Source organism: Polychytrium aggregatum (assembly GCF_025602895.1).
Source record: "Polychytrium aggregatum strain JEL109 chromosome Unknown BJ171scaffold_17, whole genome shotgun sequence".
Lineage (NCBI taxonomy): Eukaryota > Fungi > Chytridiomycota > Chytridiomycetes > Polychytriales > Polychytrium > Polychytrium aggregatum.
Window position 1 is genome coordinate 694772 of NW_026516219.1, and position 25645 is coordinate 720416.

At 54.3% G+C, this 25645-nt stretch overlaps 6 protein-coding genes across 6 annotated transcripts; 3 read left to right on the plus strand and 3 right to left on the minus strand.

The window, feature by feature from the left end:
• Positions 1–287: 287 nt before the first annotated feature.
• On the plus strand, positions 288–3980 carry BJ171DRAFT_504158 (Transketolase, thiamine diphosphate binding domain-containing protein). Its single transcript, XM_053110939.1, is given in 13 exon segments — positions 288–310; positions 328–527; positions 736–860; positions 963–1190; positions 1372–1593; positions 1780–1915; positions 2035–2133; positions 2265–2362; positions 2468–2588; positions 2725–2864; positions 3012–3189; positions 3312–3539; positions 3623–3980. 12 exon segments carry the CDS (start codon positions 363–365, stop codon positions 3917–3919), a joined length of 2037 nt encoding a protein of 678 aa, XP_052967027.1. The 5' UTR covers positions 288–310; positions 328–362; the 3' UTR covers positions 3920–3980.
• Positions 3981–4457: 477 nt separating this feature from the next.
• On the plus strand, positions 4458–9923 carry BJ171DRAFT_92169 (uncharacterized protein). The gene is made up of 6 exons (XM_053116000.1): positions 4458–5384; positions 5516–5558; positions 5696–7483; positions 7572–8161; positions 8289–8500; positions 8595–9923. The coding sequence occupies exons 1-6, from the start codon at positions 4506–4508 to the stop codon at positions 9835–9837; spliced, it is 4755 nt and encodes a 1584-aa protein (XP_052967028.1). The 5' UTR covers positions 4458–4505; the 3' UTR covers positions 9838–9923.
• A 295-nt stretch (positions 9924–10218) lies between these two features.
• On the minus strand, positions 10219–15656 carry BJ171DRAFT_423701 (uncharacterized protein; the record flags this gene model as incomplete). Its single annotated transcript, XM_053107615.1, has 17 exons — positions 10219–10447; positions 10742–10880; positions 10993–11337; positions 11527–11848; positions 11952–12066; positions 12168–12266; positions 12482–12651; positions 12720–12824; positions 12911–13029; positions 13082–13286; positions 13454–13595; positions 13856–13950; positions 14058–14311; positions 14544–14689; positions 14829–15241; positions 15319–15390; positions 15561–15656. Coding segments are annotated over 17 exons (3066 nt in total), but the record flags the coding sequence as incomplete, so codon positions are not given.
• Positions 15657–16884: 1228 nt separating this feature from the next.
• BJ171DRAFT_504161 (uncharacterized protein) lies at positions 16885–18694 on the minus strand. Its single transcript, XM_053110940.1, has 7 exons — positions 18544–18694; positions 18335–18440; positions 18003–18211; positions 17746–17918; positions 17462–17616; positions 17187–17328; positions 16885–17090 (listed from the first exon to the last, which is right to left on the minus strand). The coding sequence occupies exons 1-7, from the start codon at positions 18584–18586 to the stop codon at positions 17040–17042; spliced, it is 879 nt and encodes a 292-aa protein (XP_052967030.1). The 5' UTR covers positions 18587–18694; the 3' UTR covers positions 16885–17039.
• A 2237-nt stretch (positions 18695–20931) lies between these two features.
• BJ171DRAFT_474770 (uncharacterized protein) lies at positions 20932–21882 on the minus strand (the record flags this gene model as incomplete). Its single annotated transcript, XM_053108760.1, has 5 exons — positions 20932–20987; positions 21050–21184; positions 21274–21318; positions 21467–21535; positions 21621–21882. 5 exons carry the CDS (start codon positions 21880–21882, stop codon positions 20932–20934), a joined length of 567 nt encoding a protein of 188 aa, XP_052967031.1.
• On the plus strand, positions 21619–22690 carry BJ171DRAFT_92208 (uncharacterized protein). Its single transcript, XM_053116001.1, has one exon. It carries the CDS (start codon positions 21978–21980, stop codon positions 22599–22601), a length of 624 nt encoding a protein of 207 aa, XP_052967032.1. The 5' UTR covers positions 21619–21977; the 3' UTR covers positions 22602–22690.
• Positions 22691–25645: the final 2955 nt, after the last annotated feature.

Sequence of the window (25645 nt, forward strand, 5' to 3'; positions counted from 1 at the left end):
GCGACAGTGGTCGAAGACACGCCGAGACTGACGTGGTGTTGAGCAACGGGGTCGGCTCCATCGTTTGCGTGTCTCGGGTGCGGGCTGGGTCTGTTCATGGCTGGGAACAGAGGATGGTGCGCGGTACTCGAGGCAGTTGGAGGGGAGGGCGATGCCGATGCCGATGCCGATGCGAAATGGCCTTGGGTCATGGTGGTTGGGGAGGGGAACTCTCACCATTGCCCCGGCTGCATCCAGGCTGCATCCAGGCTGCATCCAGCGGTCTTATCTCTCTGCCTCGATCTGCATCGATCTGCCTTGGTCTGCCTCGATCTGCCTTGGTCTGCCATCTCCCCAGCCGCCTCGAATCGCTTCCTTCCGCCATGGCCGACATCGACACCGCTTGCATCAACACCATCCGCTGCCTGGCCCCGGATGTCGTCCAGAAGGCCAACGCCGGCCATCCCGGTGCCCCCATGGGCTGCGCCCCCATGGCCCACATCCTCTTCTCCCGGTTCATCCGCGGCTCTCCCGCCCACCCCAAATGGGTAAGTGTCCGTCGTTCGATCGCCCGCTGCACTGGATCCGTCCAGAAGACTGCTGCCTCGAGCTGCTCGGGCGCCCCTGGCTCCCCGATCGGTCCGCTCATCCGTAGCCATCCTGAGGATCCGCGCACTGCCCGATGGGCCGACAACCGCAATCCTGATGCCGACGCGAGACTGACCCCTGGCCATCTGTCGTTCGTCCCGATTCCAGATCAACCGCGACCGTTTTGTCCTCTCCAACGGCCACGCTTGTGCCCTGCAGTACATTCTCCTCCACCTCACCGGCTACAACATCTCTCTCGATGATCTGAAGAGCTTCCGCCAGCTCCACTCCAAGTAAGCACTTGCGGCGCTTGCCCACGACAGCACTCCATCATTGTGGCTTGCTGGTTGGGAGCGACCGCACAGCATCTAATTTTGCCGTCCCGCACTGCACAGGACCCCTGGTCACCCCGAGACCAATCACGGTGTCGACGGCATTGAGGTTACCACCGGCCCGCTCGGCCAGGGCGTTTCCAGCGCCGTCGGTCTTGCCATGGCTGAGGCTCATCTTGCCGCCACCTTCAACCGCCCCGGCTTCGAGCTGATCAACAACTACACCTACTGCATCCTTGGTGACGGCTGTCTCCAGGAGGGTGTCCAGGCTGAGGCTGTTGCTCTCGCTGGGTAAGCTCTGCTCTGATGCCCGCTGTCGATTCCTGGATTTCAGGGCATTGGTCCTGCAATCAGGCGCTGTTCTCGCGCTGCGAGAGATGGTTGGGCCATGAATCCAAGGGCTGCGGCTCTTGCCAAACCAGAGCACTTGACGATCCTAGGCTAACACGCATGCCCGCTGCTTGGTCCTCAGCCACCTCCAGCTTGGCAAGCTGATCTGCCTCTACGACGACAACCACATCACCATCGACGGCGACACTGCTTTGGGCTTCACCGAGGATGTTTGCAAGCGCTTCGAGGCCTACGGTTGGCACACCCAGGTCATCACCGATGGTGACCACGATATCGAGGGCATCGCCAGAGCCATCGAGATCGCTCAGGCCGTCGCCGACAAGCCCTCCCTGATCAAGATCCGGTGAGTCGCGACTACATCGCCCTCGCTACATCTTGCAATCTGGATCGCCTGCGTCGATCTGCAAGTTCCGCCGCCGCCTTTGAGCTGCGAGCCCACCGTCTGCCTCTACTGCATCCCTTGACAAGTGGGAGTGCACTGTCGCCGAACTGACACTTGCATCAACTCCGCTCATCAATGTCCCTGCAGCACCACTATCGGATATGGCTCCAAGAACCAGGGCGAGGAGAAGGTCCATGGCTCCCCTCTGGGTGAGGCCGACATTCTCAATGTCAAGGCCAAGTTTGGCTTCCCCACCGACAAGAAGTTCTATATTCCTGATGAGGTGGGTGTCTCTGCTGTTGCGGCATCTTGTTGCTTTCAACCAGTCCCCTCCTGCTTCTGAGCCCTCGCGCAACACACATCCTTTCTGCGGCTCACCAATCGATTGGCTTTGCTTTGCAGGTCTACGGCTTCTACAAGAACTTCTCCCTCCGCGGCCAGCAGCTCTACGCCCAGTGGACCGAGACCTTTGCCACCTACGGCCAGACCCACCCCGAGCTGGTGCGTGCATGCTCAAGCATAGCGTGCCATGGCCGTCGCCGTCGCTGTTATCGTGGCCATTCCGCCCTCTGTGCTCGGCCTGCTCACAATGCTCTGTATCTCGATGCATTCGTGCTTTCCCACACATTCAGCATGCCGAGCTGAGCCGTCGTCTTGCCGGCGAGCTCCCTGCTGGATGGAAGGATGCCCTCCCCAAGTACACCAGCGCAAGTGCCACCCTGGCCACTCGGTATGTTCACAGTTCGATTCGTCCTGTCCGATCGCGCCACTCCCACTCGATGGTGGCCGATCCTGCTCGATTGGGCGCAACGCTGACGATCCAATTTGCTTCCAGCAAAACCTCCGAGGCTGTCTTCAACGCCATCGCTGAGCGCATCCCCGAAATTATCGGCGGCTCTGCCGATCTCACTGGCTCCAACAACTGCTGGTGGAAGACCGCCAAGGACTTCCAGCCCGTATGTGCACATTGCTCGCTTGCTTGACCCTGCTCTCACACGCCCACTGCACTGGCTCTGCTTTGGCTATGTCTGTGTCTGTGTCTGCCTGTGTACATTGCTGACGAAAGTACCAACACTCTCGTATCTCGTGCAGCCCGCCACCGGTCTCGGCACCTATGCCGGTCGATACATCCGCTTCGGTGTTCGCGAGCACGGAATGGCTGCTATTTGCAACGGCCTCCACGCCTACGGCGGTCTGATTCCGTTCGGCGCTACTTTCTTCAACTTCATCGGGTGAGCATCGAGATCGACATAGCGTCGTCTGTCGCCACTGGGCATGCATATCCTGTGGTGGATGTCACTGACGCCACGGCCGATCCGATATCCGCCTCTGACTTGCCGCGCGGTGTCAACTCTGTATTCTGTGTCGTGTTTGATTAGCTACGCCCTTGGTGCCGTGCGTCTGTCCTCGCTGTCCAAGCACCAGGTCCTGTACGTCATGACCCACGACTCGATCGGCCTTGGCGAGGACGGCCCTACCCACCAGCCCATCGAAACCCTCGCCGAGCTCCGCGCTCTGCCCAACACCCTGGTCATCCGTCCTGCCGATGGCCACGAGGTATGAAGCTCGTTTGTGACTCGAGTTGACGAACCAGGCACTACGACCTCGCAGACTCGATAGGCGCTTGGCAACCCTCGGCAGCATCCAGTCGAACTGACCTTTGCCGGCCGTGTCTCCAGACCAACGGCGCCTACATTGCCGCCCTCGAGAACCGCACTGGCCCGACTGTTCTGGTCCTCACTCGTCAGAACCTGCCCCACTTTGACACCTCCTCGGCCGAGGGCGTCCTCAAGGGTGCCTACGTTCTCCAGGACGTGGCCAGCCCTCAGGTCATCCTGGTTGCCACTGGCTCCGAGGTCTCGCTCGCCGTCAACACCGCCAAGGAGCTCGCCAACTCTGGTGTCCATGTGAGTGCCATCGCATTGTATCCACACAGCTCGTCGCTTTTGGCCGTTCCTGTGCCCGTTCCTCACCTGCTGCTCTCCAACAGGCCCGCGTCGTCTCTTTCCCCTCCTGGGAGCTCTTCGAGGCCCAGTCGCAGGAGTACAAGGACTCGGTCTTCCCCGAGGGCATCCCTGTGCTGAGCATTGAGGCCCTGAGCACCTTTGGCTGGGACCGCTACGCCCACGCCTCGGTTGGTGTCAACAGCTTTGGTATCTCTGCCCCCGCCAGCCAGATCTACAAGACCTTTGGTCTTGTTCCCGATGTCATCGCCGAGAAGGCCAAGCGCCTCATCAGCTACTACAGCGACCGCAAGCCCGAGTGGAAGCTGCGCAAGCCCTTCTAAGTGGCTCGCCTGCGGCCACCACCACCCAGTCGAAAGCCCTGCAGTCGCCATCGATCCGTAACCCCCCCCCCAGAAGTTCAATGTTAACAAAGCTGACTGGATCTGCGATGATGGATGTGTGGCCGTGCCGGGCCTGCTGGGCAGTCCTGTGGGCAGTCCTGTGGGCAGTCCTGTGGGCAGCAGGAGTGCGTGCTTCGAATTGTAGAGGCGATGGTGGCGAGCCAAGCACACCAAAGGCAGCCGAGCGTTGGCATCATGCAATGTGCGTTGTTGGGGTCGAGATGAAAGCCCGTGGCCATGAACCCACCGGGCGTGTCTATTTGAGCATGAGTTGCACTGCCAAAGCCGGATTTGTCGACAGCGCCGAAAGCAGAGTGGGCCATTCGTGTGTTGAAGCGGCCCGTTTCTGTTCAGGCTCATTTGTCCAAAAATGGCGTTTCCTCAGCGGCTTCGCTCTGGGTTCCCGCCACCTCCAGCGATTCCAACCGGCCGACGGCCCCGGTCCGCCCTACGACAGTGCGGGTTCGTCAATCGAGATCACGATCCTGGCTCTGAGCCTGATCTGTCGCCCTCTGACATCCCCAACATGGGCAAAGCCTCGCGGGGCTCCAAGAAGCGGCCGCTCACCCTCGAGAGCTTTTTCCGGCCGCCTATCCCCACTACCGCCCAGAAGCCATTGGGACCAACGGGTCGGTTGGCGGACGAGATACTGGATATTGACAGCGACGACCAAGACCCGGTAGTATGCTTTGATCCTGAGTCGCCCATGAGCCCGAGCTCCAAGTCCCTGGCTCGTGGCGATGCGTCACAGTCCCCCGAACCGTCGAATGCCATCTCAACAAATGCCACCTGTGCAATCGGACCGGTAATCAGCCAAACTGCAACGAGCGAGTCCAATAGCTCGCCACATGTATCCAGCTCCTGCACCCTCCCTCCGGAATCGGCAGATCTGAGTCTGTTGCTGCCGAGGCCTATATCGCCTCCACTCGGACCCGAATCATCTTCCCAGGAACAGTTTACAGGATCACCTGGCTCGAGGAGAACGACTCGGTCTGGAAGAGCTATCAGTGTCCAGAACTACTATGCCCCTATTCCGCTCTTCCTTGGCGAGGAGACAGATTCCAATGATATCTATGGCACCATTGAAGAAGGAAAGGGGCGCCGGAAGCGATTCGATCCCGAAGCGCCTTTGCCCTCAGCTGTCGCTGGCTCTCGGACCCACAATCCCGGAGACGCTTCTCGTCTGACACGCAGTTCCAAACCCAAGTCGCCGGACCTGTTCGAGGCCGAGGAAAGCAAAGACAGCTCTCATTGTCCCAGAAAACTGTTGGACAAGAGCTCAGCAAGCACGGCCTGTGATCATGCAGGGGGGGATGGCGCCTCATCCAAGCAGACACAAGGGGCTCCTCTTGCGCCGGTTGAGTCGCTATCATCACAGCGCCGACAGCCTCGTGCAGATGACAAGGTGGGCACCCGGGAATGTGGATACCATTGGCGTATTCGCAGTCACCCCACGAGACTGTTCAAAGCGTCTGTGATTCGGGTGAGTGCTGATGCTATCCGTTCTGATCTGATACATCGATCGCGTTCACTTAGAATACAGCGGAGGGCCAGAGACAACTTGACCAGGGCTATAAAGGTGATTGCGAACATTCCAAAACCGTACAGCGCAAATCGCAGTCTCGATAGCAGAGCTTCGTTGCCCTTCACACCAGTAAATTGTAAACCTCAGCGATTGTACTCACTTGGGCACCACTGACCTTTTTGCTTCACCAGGCAACCCCGCTGTTGCCCCATCAAATCCCACGCCCGACCCCCCACCAAAAAAAATCCACCCCTTTTTTCAACGACACAAGACATCTAGCGCTGTCGGAGAGAGCAGTACTTTGGGCCTCGTTGCCGAGACAGCCTCCGTCCCCGATACTAGCACTCCTCCTCTCGTGCACGGTTCGTCGGATCTGCTCCAGGTTCACACGTTTTTTCTGACGCCCGAGCAGAGGCGAGTGCAGCAGCAACTGAAAGAAAGAAAGCAAGCTCTCTTGGATAAGCACGAGTCCGACCAGCTCATGTCATCCTTTTCCAGGGGCAAGCCGACGAACCCTTTCTTCCAAAAGACGTATTCTAGTCCGACAGAAACTGCACTCGGAGCCTCCCGTCTCCAGTCGCTGAGTGCTGGTGCATCGGTCACGCCAGCGCCGTTTCCGGAGCCATATAACCATCATGTTCATGGCCGGCCGGACCACGCATCATCAAGTTCAGATCGACTTAAAGAACCGCCTTGCCCGTTTCCTCTTCGACCTGTTCATCCAATGCATACCGATGAGCGCCCAACTGGGTCGAACACTACTGATTTTAAGAAGCGATTGTTCTCCAAGCCTGTCTCTTCCCTTGGAAACACAGACCAGCGCGAGAAGTTCTCCCCTCGATACGTGGGAACAACTTATCAATCAGCGGAAGCTATTCACAAGGAGCTACTCGAGGAATACACCGATGCCGTGTTTGGCCAGCCAGTTTACTCCAAGCTCTGGGGCCAATGTATGCAGGATTTGAAGACGAGCCGAGGTGGACAATCTTTCGCCGACGCGCAACGACTTTGGTCGCAGCAACACGAACCCCTCTGTTCAAACGAGTTTCTCGGCTGCGACAACAAGCCTGCCTTGGATCATCTGTCGTCGTGGCTGCAGTCCTGGAATGAAGTCTATGGCGACCTGGTCTGGAGCGAGCGCAAAAGAATCCAGCGCGAGGCTCTCAAAATGGCCCAGAAGCGCAAGCGCTCAACGGTTCTCGGGGATTTCATCGATGACGACGAATACGATGCAGGCGACTCTTTCGAAACCAAGCCTCCGTTTATGACCGTGTCTGGCCCCTCGGGATCTGGGAAGACAGCAGCAGTCTATGCCGTCGCACGCGAGCACGGATATGATGTGCTCGAAGTCAGCATGTCGGATAAGCGTGGCGGAAAGGAGCTCCTGGCCACCGTTAGCGCTGCCACCCAAATCCACAAAGTGCACAAGACCGCGACTAACAAAGACCACGGGCTCACGCCAAGCGACGTCTCCGCGACTGTCATCGATGTCGATTCCCCTCAAAGTACTGTGACTGATCATACCACCCTGACAAATCCGCTCAAGGATGTCGGTGCCAAAGCGACTCGAAGCACCCTGGAGCCTGCGTGCGTCACAGCCTCCAATAGCGTTGGCACGATGAGGCCTTCGAAAGGCCAACACAGCGATATTCCTGCACCAAATAAGCGTACGAGCAACAAGAGACGCTGTGTCACAGAGAACAAAAGGCGACCGATCGAGTCTTCCTCAGGCACTGTCGACAGCAGCGAGGAGCCAGACGCGGACTGTGTTGTTGACACAAAGCCGGATTCGCTCGCTGAGCATTCTCGCCAATGGCGCCCGGGTTCGCCTGAGGTGACAATCACATCCCCTGGCCGACGAACGTTGGTCCTTCTGGATGAGGTCGATCAACACAGTGTCGATCAAGATAAAGGATTCTGGAGCGCTGTGATCCAGCTTATGGAGAGCAGCAAGCGCCCAATTGTGATGACATCCAACGGTAAGCTCGTGACGCTGCGAGAATCGCAAGCGCAAGTCGCGCATATTTAGAGGATTTCTGAGGCCACTGTCACTATTTCTTCCACCAGAGTATCCATTTTCGCCACAGAATGGTGCTATACCTCCTGGCCTCCTTTCCTCCCTTCAGCAAGCGACGTATCGCTTGGAAATGCATCTGCCCTCTGTCTTCGAAGTAGCGCTCTATTGCCAGTTGGTTTTGCTCCGTCGTGGGATTTGGATCCAACCAGCCGAGTTGACATCATGGCTCCGCATCGAGTTCTCTGGTGAAACGCAGCATTGCGATGTCCGGCAAGCACTCAATACCCTGCAGCTGTACATATGCTCAGCGAACAGCACCGCAAATGGCGGCGTAACCAGCGACATCGATGCATACAAGTATGGAAACGACCAAATCGCGATGCGCTTCATTCGGCTATTTGAACAAGATTCGCCAGTGGAGATCTTTGTGCGCCGTCAAGATAGGAGAGAGCGCACCATCAAAGCCGAGAGCAGCAATCGGGAGGTATCCGATCCCGAGCACGCATCTCTACATTCAATCGTTGCCATTGGTGTTAATAAGCGGCAAGAATACGAACACATGTGTCGCATGGCCTGGATACTGGACTTGGAATCCATCATGAATGTGTATGCTCGCCCGAGCGAATGGAGATATGAAGAGGTACGCCTGTATCATTAGGTTTTGGCGGTCGGTCGATTTGGCTAATTTGGCCAATAGGGCGATTTGATTCACCGGCTCCATATACTGACTCGATACGCTGTCCCGGCCTCAATCTGCGTAATGATAGACTGCACTGCCCATCATTGGCGATTCTGAGGCCGAGAAGGTACTTGGATCCTATCCCATCATTCACGCTCCTTCAGGTTGCTCCTACTCGTCCCATTATGACGGCATCAGAGAGGCGCTCGGTGACTTTGCACAGCTCTTGGATGGTCATGCAAGGTCAGGCCCTCCCGGCCGCAAAGCTGTAACGTTGCCTTCTCAAGGACCACGACCCAGGTAGGCGATAGTATTTCCTATATCGCAGACGCCCTTCGAACGAGTGATTTGGATCACGAGCCACAATAACCCCCTGGCTTTTCCTCGCTTGAAGGATAAACTCAGAATACGAAAGCTCTGTCCACGCGGCCCTCGATTTCTTTACCCGTGAATCCATGCATGTTGTCGAAAAGAGTTACCTCTATTCGCTGCTGGCCCCATACATCTCGATTCAATGTCTTCACGACAATGCTGAGCACCAAGAGCGCCAGCGCGTTCGTCACCGAACAGAGCAGACACTACAAGCAGCACACGGAGGACGCGGAGGACAAGTAGGACGAGCTGGACAAGAGGTGCTCCAGCAACTCAAAAGCAGCCCACAGATACCGATTGCCGATATGCCTTTGGCAAGCGGACGAGAATGCACCTCCCGGATCGGAACTGAGCCTTCCTCGCCGACCTGGGCTTCTCGTTTCAAGCAATCGGTCGCTTCCGTAACTACCGCAGTCACGCCTACAGTGTTCGCACCAAGTTCTCCACCAACGAACTTCCGGCCTTTAGTGCCTCAATCATCAATCGATCCGTTCTCACTCATTCCTAATCCACCGTATTGCCCAGCAAGCGCGACGGCCGGGCATTTGCCTGCGCTGGATCCGAGATATACGTTTGCGCCCATGCTTGCTGATCCAGTGTCCACATCCGGCCCGATGCCCAGCTCTGCGTCGACAGTACTGTGGCCCCGGCCGATACCGATGCATGTACCTATGCCAATACCAATGGTGATACCGATACCGACGCCGATACCGACGCCGATGCCGATGCCGATCCCGATGCCGATGCCGATACCAGTACCGATGCCAATGTCAATGGCGATGGCGATGCCTGTTTCAACTGTCCCGCTTGGAATAGGAGCTGCAGGAAACAGTCTCGTAGTGTCAGCGCAAGAGTTGGCGAATCACCCTCTCCTATTACATGGTAGATTGTTGCCCACTTGGCCCTCAGCGCCTGCAATCTCCGCACCACATGTAGCCTCCACAGCAGCTGCACTCTCAGGCTCTTCCATGACATGGCGACCATCCAGTCCCACCGACTCAGAGATAGCACTGCCTCACCCGACTCTTGCAAACCAGCCGCAATCTGGGAATGGAAGCATCGAGCAGTCTACCGCGGATGCCTCGGTATATTCAATTACCAAGATTCGCCGAAGCCTGCGGGTGAAGGCCGGCGCACTGGGCTCGAAATTCCGCCGGCACTTTGAAGGGCAACTGAGCGAGGAGTCAAGTGAGCGGCTCTCCAAGATTTATGCGAATCTTCGAACCAGCTCCTCCGTTGACAGTGTGTCTGATGCCTGTTTTTGAATAAACAGGTTGGTCGATGGACTATATTCAGAAATCGTAGGAAACTGTCCCATCGCAACCGAAAATGTAGTTTTGAAAACCTGCATCCAACAAACCAATGCAACCATAGCTGATCACTTCTGAGCGAAAGTCCACGACTCGCTTCCCCGTCTCCATCATTGCCCTGCGCACAATGACCATGCTGCTCATGGACACACTGGAGATGGGCAACCTTTCCCGGATTGTAGATGATGGTGTAACATCCCAAGGCAGCAACGCAAAAGTCAAATGCGCGGCAGATGGTTATGACGAGTGTGTGTTACGATGCAACAAACCATTTGGCTGCTGATCAGACACCCTGGCTAACAAGGCGAAAATAATAAAGCCTAGGCGTACGGCCCTTCAAAAAACCGGCTCTTGAACGTCATTGCTATCGGAGCATTCGTCGCTGGCCGACTCTTCGAGATCCTCCCGCTCGAGTGCAAGTAGATCGGATTTGATTGGAGGATCAAGGGCCTGCTCAAAGAGACGCTGTGTCTGCTCGTCCGACGGGTCCAGCTCGAGGCACATTCGGAAGCACTCCGATGCAGCTCCATTTTTCTGGGCCCGAAGAAACGCCACCCCGAGGAGCCTGTGGTTCAGCAATGGTGCAATAATAGGCGGTCACTTGTGGGGCGCGGCTGCTGGAGCGCAAAATCGATTACAACGCTCGCTCCGCCGATACGGAACGGTGCAGGCGATAAGGTCGGCCGATATGCCGGTCCATTGCCTGTAGGCGTCCACCTCGAACAATGGCCGGCCTTTCCCTTGTTCATCGATTCATATGCAAATCCCAACAGATCGCCGGCTACTAGAGCGCATCGAGAAACAGCTCCTCTGTCTACCAGTGCTGCAGATAGCCATCAAAGGCAAGTCCTGATCTTACTTGAGAATCTCAGCGTTGCGTATGCCTATTCTAAGAGCCTGTGCGACTGCTTGATTGGCTTCAAACTCCCGATTGGTCTGAAGACAAAGAATGGTGATGTAGGCCCATACTTCGCTATCCCTATTGTTCAGCACGTTGGCTTCCTGGAGTTTGATTGATGAAACATGGATACAGCTGAGTATCGGGAGGGAGATGGTACTGGTACAGATGAAGCCGCCTCATAACGCGCAAGCTGGTTCAGCCTCTCAAACTAGAGCATGCTTTCGTGGTCGTGATGAGGGGTAGGCCGGGAATCCTTACAGCGAGAGAATCCTCGGCTTCTGCATACTCGCTCAGCGCTAAGCACGCCTTGCCGACTCCCAACCATCCGTTACTTGTGGGCTCGAGCTCACATGATTTGATATATATCGCCTTGGCCAAATTGGCCGAGTGCGTGTCCTGTGTTTTGAATCCAAGAGCATCCTGACTCTCGGATATCTCGCCAAGAAGGCATCTGATGCTGTCTGACGGAACAAAACCAGCTTTACGCAGGTACAAATGGCCGAGACGCAGGTAGATCAGGGCCAGGTTGTGCGGGGGCTTCGGAAGCGATATGACTGTTTCGTAGGATGACAGAGCATCGTCCCAGTTCTGTTGGATATATTGGAGGTGTCCTAGTTGTGGGGTGAAAAGGCCGGGATTGTGAGGCTGTGACCATTGAATCGGCGGCCACCCTCGCACACTCCCGCCCACACTGGCTCGATGAAGGACCTTCGGCCATATTGCTTGTATCGCTCAAGTCATACCAAGTGCTGCCCAGGCATCCGGGCTATCTTGCTTCACATCTATGGCGTCCTGGACATGCTTTTCGGCCACCTTGAAGTTGCTGCGCTGAACTTCGAGCTGACTCAGAAGCAGATAAGGTCGAACCTGCGGACCGTTTTTCAGCATCTCCTGTGATAGTGCTCTCTCGACCAGCTGACCGGCATGACATTGGACCAAAAACTCGGCCGACAGCATAAATATCGATATATCGTTGCTTGAGCTTGATTCGCTGTGCAGCTTTTCGGCATCGGCCAGATACTTCTCTGACTCGAGTTCCTCTCCTATGATGTCATAGAAGAGGCCCTTTTCCAGCATAGATGTTCAAATATGAGCGGACGGTCGCATTTTGCAGCTAGCTCGACGACTGCAGCAGACCAAGTTGCTGTAATGATCACGACAAACCCACCATCGCTGTTAATCCCAGCACATATTTGGGCTGAATTTCCGTAACGCGGTTGAAAAACACCCGTGCTTCTTCGTAGCGCTCGTTCACGCAACAGAGAGATCCATAGCCTAGTAGACTGGAATAAATATCCGGTGTGAGCTCGGGAAGCATTCAGCATATCCATGACCTAGGATTAATACAAGCATTCATGAATCACTTGATGATGAGCTAGCCAACCTTGGAATGTGTTTTTGATTTCTCTGAAGGATTTCTTTGAAGCACTCCTCGCCTTTTGAGGGCAGGCCAGTACGGACACAAAAGCAGCCGTAATCAAACCTGCACATCGAATGACACGCACATCGAATGACACGCACATCGAATGACACGCACATCGAATGACACGCACACCCCCAGACGTGCATTGTGTTGATAGTCAGTCAGTCGGAATATTTCGAATGCTTTCTGAAGTGGATTTGACTCGCACACCTCGCACGGACTGACTCAAAATGTATCGCATCCCATCGTATCGCATCCTATCGTATCGCCTTTACCATGCTTGCATACTCTCTTCGTATTTAGAGACACGCTCTTGATGATAGAGGGCTGCGACATGGAGGTTTCTTTCGGTTTCTTCGCGATCGGCAAACGATTTGAGAGAATTGAAGTCGGCAGTGCGGCTGATGGTTGGATCTTCTGCAAGTGCAACCCTGTTCTTAAACATCTGAATATTGCTGCTATATTAGAATTGGTCAAGATGGCTGTCAGGCGCAGCACATTGCCTCCGCTTACTTGGGCTGTTGAAATGTGCATTTGGTCGTTTAAATAGACGTATATCTCGCTCAAGAAACACTGAAGCTCCGCCTTTGTGGAGAATGGCGATTTCTTTTGGAATTGCTATAGGCGAATGATCGAGCTCGTTGGAAACGCGGCTGAATACTGTTGTCGAGTCCTCGGTGATGTGAGCCCTCCATAGCACTTACCTCGCGAACCACCTCAACGACGGCTGCTTTGAGGCGCTCCTTGAAACTAAAATACACGCCACTTCTGTTCAGATGAAACATGAACTTGCGGCGGCGCTGGAATTGAGAGAAATGGCGGACTTGATCAGTGCCGTCGGTGAGCTCTGGAGCTGCATCCAGAAACCATGCTACTTACCTGCTGTGTATCGTCAGCCGTCACTGCAGCCGCAAATTCGCCATCCTTGGCAAACTCCCTTTGGTACTCCTGAACCAAAATTCGCACAATATCTTGGATCTGCTCCCGATACTCCTGGTTGGCCTTGACAGATCGTCGCTGATAGAGCATATGGGATGGAATTATGCGCCTTGGTATGAAATCGCTTACAGACTTTGTAATCTGTAATGGCCGTATGGGAAGGTCACTGTTGTTAGCACCACAATGTCGCGTTCTGAACTCGGTATGACCTCTCAGACAGCTTTGTTCATGTTTGATACCCCACCATCAATATAGCAATGCTCTACAGGTATCTCTCCTCAAACTATGACTGCAGACCCCATACATACCGGCTGGAGCTTTTTCTTGTTTAGCAATGGCTTTTCGAGCAAGAGTTCCAAGTAAATTGATGTCCCCAGTGATTTATATATGTTTCCGCCTAATGTATAAACATTGATTGTTAATTTGATTCCTGCATAGCTTGCTGCATATCTTGACGGTTTATGCAGCATATTGTTACCATCATCCTTGTTTCCCTTGCTTTTCTTTCCATCGGCACTAGTTGGATTCCCGGTAGTAAGACCTTCAGCTGTTGAAGGAGGCTCAAACATCTCCATCGGATAGCGACCTGGGACAGCAGTGGCAGAATCAGAGCCCCGAGCAATTGCCAATGCTGCTATGTGAAAGCACCGACCCGCGACGACCTGCTTCGGACCTACAGCGTACCTTTCAAGCCCACAACTCTTGGAAACATAAGGGCACTGCTGTCAACGACTACTTTGCCCCGGTATTTGTTCACGTACGGGTCTGTCAAATGAGCAAATTTGGGTTGAAGCTCTCGAACAAACTGGACATTGACGAAATAGCCGATTAGCTTCTCCACTACCGATACTGAGCTCAAGTTGGTTTTTACATTCAATCTCAGTTTGTCTCGTGATCCTGGTAACCACGTACCTCGATCTCGATCGGACGCTTTGCCAGTGCCCACTCGCGGAGACGGACGACCGCGGTCGGTGGAAGCCAGATATAGTGACTTGTATGCCAAAGCACTTTTTTCGTGTTGATGTTGGATGGATCTGCCCCGGTCTTTTCAACCTTTTCTGCTGGTGGAAGCTCCGAGAGGGTTGCTCCATTGTGGCCAAGACTACTGGCCGAGTTTTTGGGCTTAGGAATGTAAATTGGCTGCGGCTGGATCGCGTTTGCCTCCGCTAGATCATTCAGAAGACAATATTATGAAAGGCAGAAAATAGCACAGTGAGTCAATATCGCTCGGCAGCTTGTCTGAATCTACCACAGAGGGAGAATACAACACCGATTCAACTAGACGCAAACTGCTGCTCTCGTCAGCTGCAACTGGCAACGAACATCTTTTGTACTTTGGAATAGCACTCTGTAATACATGTGCTCCGCCGAAGCTCTCTTACGAAATGGCCAGCATACCTGTGGAGCTTGCATCCGAAACGGTCAATGTGCCTCCGCCTACGTTGATGAGACGCTCTGGAGAGCTTTCTGCCGGGACGACAAAGTTGAGAGAGTACTGAAAAATGTCTTTGAGCCCCCGTGTATTGCACAGCAGGTTGGTTAGACTCTGTTTGTATGCGGATCGGTCCGTCCTTCTCGGTAGCTTGCGCGCACATAAAATGATAACTGAGTCTGCGACTCCTCCCTCGTCGCTAGACCAGAGTATTTTATCATGTTGGCGTCCCTTTCGCGTGCATTCTGCACTCACTGGAGTTTAGATCTTTCTCCGATCCTTCTTTGACGTTCCACTCGTCCGGGACGGGCAGCATGTCTTCGATTTTTAAGCAAATGCAGTTGGACGTATCTTGAATGTCGGGCCGAATCAAATGGTCGTCAAAGGTGATTTCGACTTCGATACGAGGAGAAATGTCCTCTTCCGGCGACTTTGGGACCGGAAGAAGTTTGGGATTAGCATAGCTGACGGAGAGCGTCTCGGAGACCGATAATGGGGGTGGCTCTGGAGACACGGTTTCCACACTTGGGTCGCGTGAAATGAAATTGAGGAGTTTGCCCATGAACGACATTTCGGTCACGCCGAGAATGGCGGTTTTCTCCTTGGGAAGCGACTCAATTACTGTCACGACGAGCTTCTTGTTGCCGATCGTGTCGATGAAGCTCTGCATATGCAAGGGCCATAGATGTTAAGAACGCAGCTTCCTGGCAATGCTTTCTGTAGCCATGCAGCAACACCAACCTCGTCAATATGGAACTTTTGTTCGATCAAGAAAGAATATTCTGGATGAGGATTGTCAATAACCACTTGAGACTGTGAAGGTTTTGTCCCGTTGCGAGCGTTAGTTTCCAAAGACCATATGATCCCAACATTCTGAATCGGAGACTCCGTTTCGCGCGCAGGCGGTACAAGCGTTCCCTCTCACAAAACAGCTGCGAGGTCTGCACAACAGGCAGCCATCATGACAATCGGAAAGAACGCACATCTTTGTAATCGAAATCAGCAAACTGGACCCGAACAAAGCTGTTGACGTGTTCGCCCTTTACTCCCCGGATATTTCTGGCTGAGATCACTCTGATCAGTTCACCGGCGCGTGGTTAAGGATTATCGTGTGCCTCCGTGATCTTGCCCTGGACATCCACCATCCACCATGCCCAAAGCCCCAGACTTTCGTCGGCGACGTGTGAAAAGGATATCCATCGTGACCTCGCGAGGAGTGCTTGGTGTGTTATCTGGATCGGCGGTGCCGCTGACTTGGGAAGCAAAAAAAGTCGAAGGTTTTCGCGTCTGCGCCATGGCGAGCTGTGCAGCTTGAGACCCTGCATTTGCACTCGATGCCGCTGGTCCCGAGCCTTTGGCGGTGCCAGGCTTGGAGGTGGTTGGTGATCTCTTGAGCGACTCGTTCATCGCTTGGGTGTCGTGAGCAGATAGCCGAACGCGATGGAATCGCAGGTTGCGCCAGCCATTCGCACTTGCAGTTGAACTCAAACGAAACTTGGCGGTCTCGCATGAAGCAGTTTGACCAATCAGTCGGACGTTGGGTTGGAGGAGCGCGCCAAAAGCTGGTTTGCGAGCGAGCCGGAGCGCTCCGAAACGGAGCGAAACCCCATGCTTGAGTCAGGGGCCCAGCGTTGTTCTGGGTCCTGAATGCACACCTGCCCATCGCCCGCCACGACCAAATAGCGTTCTGACAGTGCCTGGAGGCCAAGCTGTCGAGAGGATCGAGTACATGCACCACACTCACGCATCGAGACAGCAGTGCTTCATGAAACATGATCACGACATGCCTGTCGATCGTCGCCACAGGAGATTGACCAAGTGTATTCAAGGCCGCACCCCAAAACCAACCAAACCCAAGAGATTGCCAACCTGGACTGGAAACAATCGCACGGCTTGTTTACTGTGGTCTGCGGAAGTTCGGCATGTCTCAGGCATCTGATGCCAGAAAACAGGGATACCATCCCGTTCCCAAGCTTGGGTAGATGCTGCTGCCTCTGCCGCAACGGCCCCTCTTTGGTTCTGGCTCTGGCTCTGGTTCTGGCTCTGGCTCTGGCTTCTGAACACGCACACATCTACCCTGTGATCCTGTGTGCCCGAGAGCATTCTCGAGGTCCAGACGCTTTACACCCCCGGGTATCAGGCCCATGCATCGCACCCGTGTCCCAGTCCTGAATCGTCGTGGCAACACGAATGTAAGCACGATCCTGAGTGCGAGTTGATCATCGCTTACGAGTATCGACCGCATATGTTGACAACGGTACTTCATGAAACGATGCGATACACACAAAGGCCAGCCACAATCCCACAGGCCTCGGCTGCGCGACCAGCAGGGAAGTTGGGTTGGCAACCTTATCGCTGCATAGACTTTCCCTTGGCGAGTGATGGTGCCGTGTTGTGCGAACACACCTTCGATAAGGCTTAGGCTTGCAATCACACGTCTTTCAAGAAATCTGGTATAGTAGCTATGATTCTTGGCACGGTTGCTCGTATTCCTTCAGGATCATTTTCAATTCCTGATGACACTCAAGTTCAGTATTGATAGGAAGTCAAGAATGGCCAATTTCCAGTATCAGAGATGCTATCTGAGCTCGCAGAACATGAGTACTCACCTTGTACCGCAAATAATCAACTTGGATGGGAGCTCTATCTCTGGATGTTTGCACGGGTCGTCCCATCCGCTGCATGAATTCATCCTGATAGGCGTGCAACTTGATCTGCAGGACCTTCTTTTCATAGCGCAGTTTTTTCAACCTGCCACACGTGCAGTTGATCAGCAACGTAAGGCATGGCCACAAATGCCGGCCCGTATGCTCGCTCTCCCTTCAGGTTCAATCGTCGCCCCGAACCACGCGATCCTGGCTGACAATCTCTGCCAACAACTTACGCTTCCATGGAGCCAGTTGCCGGTGAGTTGATGGAAGCGAGAGACGCTGATTCCTTTGCTGATGCAACTTGACCGTCGGTTTTCTCAATCAGAGCACGAATCTCACAGTACCTTCGATAGAGCTCGCGCAAGATGTCATGGTCTTCGAAACCGCTCTAGAATCCAGAGAATATTGATAGACGATGAAGCAAAGCCCTGGATCATACCATTGCCATACCCATTATTGGCATACTCACCATTGTATCTCCTGCCCCGTCAATACTCTGCTATACGACCCGGCATACCTGTTGATCGGTTTCGGTAGACTTTCTAAGCTCGTATATCTCTCGCTTGATGTCGACTTTTTCTTGGCAAAGCTGCGTGATCGTCATGTCGTCGAGAACATACGGGCGATTTTCAGCACGACGCTTGAGCTCAAGACGATCGAGAGCGTCTTGACCCGGTGATGTCCGCTCTTCTAGATTTGCGATTCCAAAGGTGGGGACGGTCAGCTGCACTGCAAATGTCAAGCAAACAAGTTATACTATCAGGGGCACCGCACCATTGAGCATCTTCTTCAGTTCTATGATCCTCATTTCCCTTGACAAAATCGCTTCACGATCAACTGCAAGACTGGCCGCTCGTTGTGCGGCCGCCTCTTTCTGAAGCCGGCGCAATTCAATTGCCAGCCCCTCGACTCCAGATGCCAAGATATCACTTCTGTGGTCTACTGGCGATTTCCTGTCAAGCTGCACGTTGCTCTCGGACAGACTAGATGAATGGCAATAGTGAGAATCAAAATGTGCGAATGCGGCCACGCTGTATAGATCCAGATTCCAGACCCAGTATGTTGCAACTACCCCTCTTTCTTAGTCTTGTAAAGACCAGACTCACCAGCTCGCATTTGAATGGAGAGAATCGACAGAGCGGTGCCATTTCCCCGGTTCATTGACTCGTACGTCCGAAGATTGCCTGGCTCCACTGTGAGCTTTGGTATTGGCTGTGAAACACTTTGATATCAGCACAGTGGGAGCAACTTCATCTGAATCTCATGACCCCGGATTCGATTTGGGCGGACACAGTGTGTTCAGGTGCAGCCATACCGCTTCCATTGGATTTTTCCAAAGCTGGTACCGATTTGGTCATTGGAGTTCGTGGAGTTAGCGGTGTGAGCGGCGTGAATGGCGTGAATGGGGTCAGGGGCGTTGCCAGTGACCGAAGAGACGACTCAAACGACACTTTTTTCGTTTGCTGATGACCGGTTGGCGTATCTGTCACAATGTTGAGGCTCTTGTTTTTCATGTGCTTGGGGAGTCGCTGATGGTTTGCCGGTGCGATCTGTAACGATCACGAAATGGTATCAGTCTCGAGGGCCAGCCGCAAATGACACGGTGGCGCAGGCACTGGGTTCTTCAGACAGGGTCTCAATGGGTTTCAATGGAAATAAAACAGAGTTTCAAGAGATGTACTGATAGGGATCGCAGTTAATTCAGGCATTTGAGACCGTGCGGCATATCTTACAGTGCTATGCGAGGCTGCTTTGCCCAGACTTAGACATCCATTGACGATGCGTTCTGAAGGGATCGCATCAGGTAATTTGGACTGTGGCTTCGTGGATGAATATGATTGTTCAATCGGAGAAGACTCGCTGCCGGAACTGTCCAACTCCCCGCTGCTCCGACTGCAGCGATCTGGGAAACATGCGTTTTTCGGAGTCTCTGGCCTGGTCCTGGGGCTCGACGAGGCCGACGGTCTGCGCAACTCTGCCATGACAGCAGTGCTTTCGGCATCCCATCTGCACTGAGCCGTTTCTGAGGCCGATATTGGTCGTCTAATCCCATCGTCAAGTTCTGGTCGAGCAAGTCTCTGGAACTGCGGGAGAGGCGGTACTGCACTTGCGGGCGGAGGCGGAGGTAGCGATGGGTCTTTGTTGGAGATCACCTTCGCTGGTGGTGGGGGCGCTTTCCGGCGAGGTGGCTTGGGGCGACTCTAGTGAGCGAGAGAGATCCGACAATCTGACGATGAGTTTGTTCGCCAAACCTGCGAATCTGCTCAAGCATTCCCGAGCCACCTATCCCTTTGGCCAGCTCCATGAGTCATTGGCCGAAACGAAATAGTGCCTACCGCCTTTGAGATCGAAGCTTGCTCAAGTTCGAGGCGCTCGGGTGCTTGATTCTCATTCGTGAAGCTCGATAGTTGAGCAGGCTGAAGTATCCTGGGAGTATCGGCTGGCCTTAGCTTCGTCTCGCGTTCGTTAAATGAAAGAGACGATGTGACTTACTGTGTGGATTGATCGCCAGATCGGACCAGACCATATGGCTCGTGAACAGACATGATACCGACGGAAACCTTGAGAGGAACCAATGGTTTGCTCGTCACCCAACCAGTTGACATGTAAATCCTCTTACTTGGTCACACGATGGCACCATGCTTGTCGAAAACAAATCCCATTCTACCTCCACAGTCGCTTTCATTGTTTGGGGCTCGCTGCAGGCCAAAGTTCTCTGCTGGTCGGAAGAAGTGCACGAGTTCCCGCGCGAGCCGGAAATGGTGACAGCGTTTGCTTGGGTATGAATCGGCTGGTCCTAAGAAAAGCGCACTCGTGAGCACACAGCTCCACACAGCTCCACTTGCCAAGACAGAACGTGCACGTTGTATGGTCCCGGCTTGGAATGGCGACTAAATGTGCCGTGGACGACATTACGAGTGGTTGATACCTTGGGTTCATTTTCTCCCATATCCGGACCTTCGGAGCCGAGGACTCGTTGAACGCTTTGTCCACTCAGATCAGTGAGAAGTGACTCCATGAACACGGGCAAGCTTGTAGAGACTCCCCTATGTCGGGCGATAAATTCTGTTCAATTCGTGATCGTTGATCGTTGGATCGTGTCCATAATCGGATAGAGCTGGGGGATGACTGGACTCACGTGGGATGCTTTCCGAGGCACTGGTCTTGATCGAGCAATTCACGAGATGGAAGAGAGCATTGCGACTGCGACAATTTACAACTGCGTGATTGACCGATGATGATCTAGTGTGCAGAAGGAGCGATCGATTCCATCGTTATTGGGCGGCACCCTTAGTGGTGCCCTTTGAGACAAAAGCGCCCAATGAGACCGGAATATCCACGACGACATACTTGTTTGATTTCTCCAAAGTGAAGCAGAAGAAACTTGAGGATTTTGGTTGTTTGAACACTTTCGGAAAGATAGGCTTGCGGATCATCGTCCTGAGAACTCGGGCACTGGAATAGCGTTGGGCCAAATACGATTGCGAGGTTGTCGATCCCCATTTTGTTGTGATGTTCGTGTGCTGATACAAACACGAGGAACTCAAGCAAGTACATGAGCGAAGCAGCGTTTGTTTCCGGCAGAGCCTTGATGCATTCTGCGAGATCCGCAGCGCATTCTGCACATGAACGACATCAAGGTTATGGCCTCGCCACGGTTTCGTTGGCACACGATCTGCATCGTGGATATCGAGAGCAGAGGCTATTCGTAGGACCCGTGTGGCACTTCGAGGCTGAAATCCCAGTCGAAAGCCGAGGCTATCGGTGACAATCGACCTTTATAACACCGGCTTTCATCCGATCGACCAACAAGCCCTCACCTCCAGCCTCGACAAATTGGTGGAAGTGTAGCTTCGGAATGATTCCTTCAGGAATCTCACGAAGCCACTGTTTGAATAGAGTGGCGACAGCAGGAACATCTGCTTCTGTCAACTCGGCGAACCCAATTCCCGATCCTGAGGTCGCAGATGCATATTCAGTGCTCCCGCTGGCTTATACTGTGCCTTGCTTGCGACGGCGCCATGGGACTAGGAATCCGACATACCGCTGTTGATTTTCTCTCGGAGCTCGCGAATGACTCGAGCTGAGCCTGCTGTCCGGAATACACCCTCGCAAAACAGATCTTGGCAATGCACGAGGGCAGAACGCGAAGAGTATTGGTGGGAAGTATGAGTGCCGCGGACTTGAGAGGATCGGCGCAAGAATCGCCAGCACCATGAAAACTCGAGAGAACATACGAATCGCCTCCAACCAAACCCTCTGCAGCCCAGGGCTGTATACCAAGTGCTGCTCGTCACCCGCATCCACTAAAAAGCCGAGTACGCAGGGTGTGGTTCAGACAAACCCATTCAACGGAATTCATCGCACTGTCATTGCATTCGGATGGCCTACTTGCTCCTGACTCGAAGAATTTGACGAAATCGGTCATTATCGGAGGCACGGGTCCATATGCTGTTATTGGGCTTTCGCCAGCAGCAGGCGATATACTGAGATTGATGCTGCTTGTATGCAGCACCGTCGACAGAGGCGACCCAAAATACGCCGAGCCGGAGGATTCCGTTGCAGACGAGGCCTCGAGGACACCACGGCTCGGACTTGGCCGTTTCCGGCCTCCGATGCCGGAGAAGCTAATGGTCCCCAGAAACTTCTTCATGGCTGGCGATCAAATCCAACAGGCGCAACATGAGCCAACTGGATGCGGGCATGTCGCTGCTGGACCTGGCCGTACATACCTGCTCCCGGCCTTGAATGATGCCAATCACTCTGGATTCCCGCGCGCTCCATCGACCTGAGGCAGGCCGAGCCAACCTCGAGCACAATCGTCCGGCCTCGGCCCCGTGCCCGCCGTCCCAATCAGAGCATTCTATCGACGCTCGGATTGTTGTTCTCGGTCGCTTCGAGCCGGCCGGCACTGTCCAGAAGAGCAGCCGATTCCCCCTCCCCTTCTCAGTCGGATGCCCGATCGCCATCGCCCGCCGTAGCTCAGCTCTCGATCGCCATCATCGCCAGGTCGCCCACGAATCCACTTTCGTCATCTATATCCTCTTTCTCGGGCTGCACATCGATCAGACACCAATGCCGCCGCTCTCAGCCGAAACCCAGCCCAAGCGGTCGAGAGAAGACCGTCTTCGGGAGCTGGAACGGGAGCGAGAGCTCTATGCTCGGTCTCGGCCGTCGATAACCCTCGATACACCCCGGGATTTGCGTCAAGACGGCTCCTCGGCCAAACCCCTCTCCGGTCTGGCACTAAACGCACCCACTCCGAGCTATGGTCGGCTCGACGAAGCCGCCTCCTGGCGAGAGACTGGTATTCTATTCATACGACTATTTCTGAGCGCTGCTGCCCTTTCGCCACGTTCGGGTGCTCTCTGATGTTGGCCGACGAATCCAAACAGACAGCTCCATCCTAAGCTCGTTTGCAAACCACATCTGACCATTACCATGGCCCTGCCGGCTCCGCCTATCACTGTCATTGCCATTGTCATTTTTGTCCCGATCTAAGGTCGCTGGCACCTCAAACTTGGTTGATGCACTCCCTCTTGACTGTCATTAACAGCCAAATCTCTGTGTCGTTTCACATTCAGCCAAAACAAGTGGCCGCAACAGCCCCATTGGCAACAAACTCAATGTAGGCAGCCGGTTGGCTGCCCGATCCGAGCCCAAGTCGGCCGATGCCTCGCTAGCGAATATAGATCCTGATCGCGAAGATACCCGAGCCAGAGAGAGAAGCATCCCGGCCAAGTCAAAGTCGTCCTTGGGGGATCTGGCCTCAAAGCTGTACGAGCGCGAACGCTTCGCCGAAATCCCAGACAACGAACGGCCTGGCTTGCCCGATCAAGATGACCCGAGATATCGCCAAGCGGGTGGAGTCGGTCTGGACTCGCCCGATTCCGACCTCCGAGACAAATACGGCCAGACCAAAGGTAAAGACGTCTGGATCGACCAGCCCCGGGAGTTTGGCGAGGAGGACATGCCCAATCCTCCCCGAGACAATTTGGTCGACAGCCGCGGACTGGAGCAAGAGAGGAAGAGATACTATACCTCGGAAAGGCCCCCGTTCCCCGAATACCACACCTCTGGCACCCAACGCAGCACTGCCGGCTTCGAGTCGCCGCGGGAAAGAGCCCTCGATCCGGACAGTGACCGAGACCGGGAGAGCAGCCGCGACCGCACGCCGAGGTTCACCGGCCGGGATACCGATAGCCGCGATGCAAGCACGCACCGCCGCACCACCTCCAGCGATGTGTACGGGAAATCCGCGAGGGACCTGCAGCCCAAACCGAAGGTAGATGGTGCTTCGTGGACAGGGGATATGGCAGTCAAAGTTGCTGCTCCGGGGGAGAATAGTTGTCTGGAGGGGGGGGCTGTCTGCTCAAGTGCTTGTCACGCCCGGTCTGCCGATAGCTCATCCACTCCCAATTCGATTCATAGCTCCCCACGAACAGCAAAACTCTCCTTGTACTCCTGGAAGAAGAGCGAGCAAAGCATCTTCAGCTTGAAAGCGAATACCACAAACTCATTTCGGAGGTGCAGTCGCTGCAGACAAACCATCTTCTGGAGCTGCGCAATCAGGAGCGCAAGACCGCCAACGAAGTCACGCAATTGACGAGGGCCTTGAGTGCCAAAAACAAGGCATTCACCGACCTCAATGACGAGTACCAAGGGCTGGTCGCCAAGTACAACAAGGAGTCTGCGGCCTGGTCTAGCTTGAATGACAAGCTCAAAGCCGGGGTCGATACAGTCACCAAACAAGTTGTCGAGAGCGACATGAGGATCCGCAAAGTCGAAAAGTTCAACCAAGAACTCGAGGGTGCCAAAGCAGAGCTCGAGGAAAAACTCTCTCAGAGAGAACGTGACCTCAAGAAAATCATCCAGGTGTCCCGAGAACGCGATGGAGAGTGGATGAAGGAGAAAGAAAACGGAATGAAGCAGCAGGTGCATATTCTCCAGCTCGAGCACTACTGCTCTCAGCGCGACGAAGAGCTGAAGGCGCTCAAGGGTCAGCTCGCTCAGCAAACGGCCGAATGCCAAGCCCTCGGGGATGTCAAGATGCAGCTCCAAGAGCTGGAGAGAAAATACGAGACCCTGAGCAAGCGCGAGCGGCAGTGTTTGGATGAGCTTGAGCAGGCTGCACTACGCGAGCGCAAGCTTTGCAGTGACCTCGAGGCCGTGACAGCCCTCCAGCGCAAATACTCAAGCGAGGTCGAGCGCTTGATGGCACGAGAGCTAATTTTTATGCAAGATATCGATCATCTCAAGAGCGTCGAAGCAAAGCTACGTCTTGATGTCCAAGACAACCTCAACAGGGTCGCTTCACAGAAGGAAGAGCTAGATTCGCTCAATCAACAATACCGTAAGCTTCAATCCGAAAGCCTGCGTCTCACTCAGGACAATGCGGAGTACAAACACCTTGTGAATGACCTGCGGGGACATATAAGTGCTTGCGAACACGACATCCAGTCGCTCAAGGATGTGCAGGAGCAGCTTCGCAAAGAGCGCGACGATTTGTCTCTAGCGCTGTCCCAATGCAAGGCCGACTTGCAGCTCAAACTTCAGGAGCTTCAAGACAAAGACGCCCAGATCAACAACTTATCGATTCGAATCGACAGAGACACTCAAGCCATATCTGAGTTCAAGCTACTCAGCAAGGAAAAGCTCGCTGCCTTTCAAGAAAAGGTCTCCGACCTGACCTGTTCCCTGAATGAGCAGCAACTTCAGCTCGCCGAGGTGCGCGAGGTGGAAGGCAACCTGCGACAAATTATCCGCCAGCGTGACGAAAACATTCAGCAGCAATCCAAGCGTCTCTCTGACCTGACAACGTCTCTGGCAAATGCAAACTCTGCCCTTGCCAAGGAATCATACGACCGTGAGAGTCTCAAGTCCAAGTATAAAGAAGATCTCGCTGCCCTCCAAGACCGACTAAGCTACACCAAGCAGTCGCTCGAGAGTGATCTGGCAAACCTCCAGGCCCAGCTCGGCAACAAGGCCCAGCAGATTACAGGACTAAACGAAGAGCTCTCACGTACCAAGCTCGAGGCCACAGATCTCACAGCGGAACGCTTCCGGCTTGAGGCCCGCATATCTGAACTGCAGGCTAGCGAGGCCAGCTGTAACCGACAGATTGGGACGCTCTCGACTGCTTTGCAGCAGAAGGAGCAGGAAATTGTCGTCTTGAACTTGAAGCAAGGCAATCTCCTGGACCAGGTCCGCCGACTGGAGGATGAAGTGGCGAGCAGCCGCGTGATTGACCGCCAAAAGGACAGCGACCTTCAGAGACTGCAAAGTAATGTAAACGAGCTCTCAAAACGGCTTCGCAGTCAAGTTGAGCTGCTGATGGACCGCGACGTGGCGTCGATCCTCAGTGCTAGTCCTTCGGGTGTCCTTCGAAGCAGCGTCAGCACCCGGCCGCCTGCTCA

What these genes read in the sequence shown, in the direction of transcription:
- BJ171DRAFT_504158 (XM_053110939.1), top strand. Translation starts at nt 363, where the DNA reads ATGGCCGACATCGACACCGCTTGCATCAACACCATCCGCTGCCTGGCC. An exon ending in GCCAGACCCACCCCGAGCTG is followed by an intron (nt 2,134 to 2,264) that starts GTGCGTGCATGC and finishes CCACACATTCAG; the next exon opens with CATGCCGAGCTGAGCCGTCG. An exon ending in CCGCCAAGGACTTCCAGCCC is followed by an intron (nt 2,589 to 2,724) that starts GTATGTGCACAT and finishes TATCTCGTGCAG; the next exon opens with CCCGCCACCGGTCTCGGCAC.
- BJ171DRAFT_504161 (XM_053110940.1), bottom strand. Translation starts at nt 18,586, where the DNA reads ATGACCAAATCGGTACCAGCTTTGGAAAAATCCAATGGAAGCG. An exon ending in GGAAAAATCCAATGGAAGCG is followed by an intron (nt 18,441 to 18,543) that starts GTATGGCTGCAC and finishes AGTGTTTCACAG; the next exon opens with CCAATACCAAAGCTCACAGT. An exon ending in ACTGAAGAAGATGCTCAATG is followed by an intron (nt 17,919 to 18,002) that starts GTGCGGTGCCCC and finishes TCGCAAATCTAG; the next exon opens with AAGAGCGGACATCACCGGGT.
- BJ171DRAFT_92169 (XM_053116000.1), top strand. Translation starts at nt 4,506, where the DNA reads ATGGGCAAAGCCTCGCGGGGCTCCAAGAAGCGGCCGCTCACCCTCGAG. An exon ending in GCGAATGGAGATATGAAGAG is followed by an intron (nt 8,162 to 8,288) that starts GTACGCCTGTAT and finishes GCGTAATGATAG; the next exon opens with ACTGCACTGCCCATCATTGG. An exon ending in TCTCAAGGACCACGACCCAG is followed by an intron (nt 8,501 to 8,594) that starts GTAGGCGATAGT and finishes CCTCGCTTGAAG; the next exon opens with GATAAACTCAGAATACGAAA.
- BJ171DRAFT_92208 (XM_053116001.1), top strand. Translation starts at nt 21,978, where the DNA reads ATGATGCCAATCACTCTGGATTCCCGCGCGCTCCATCGACCTGAGGCA.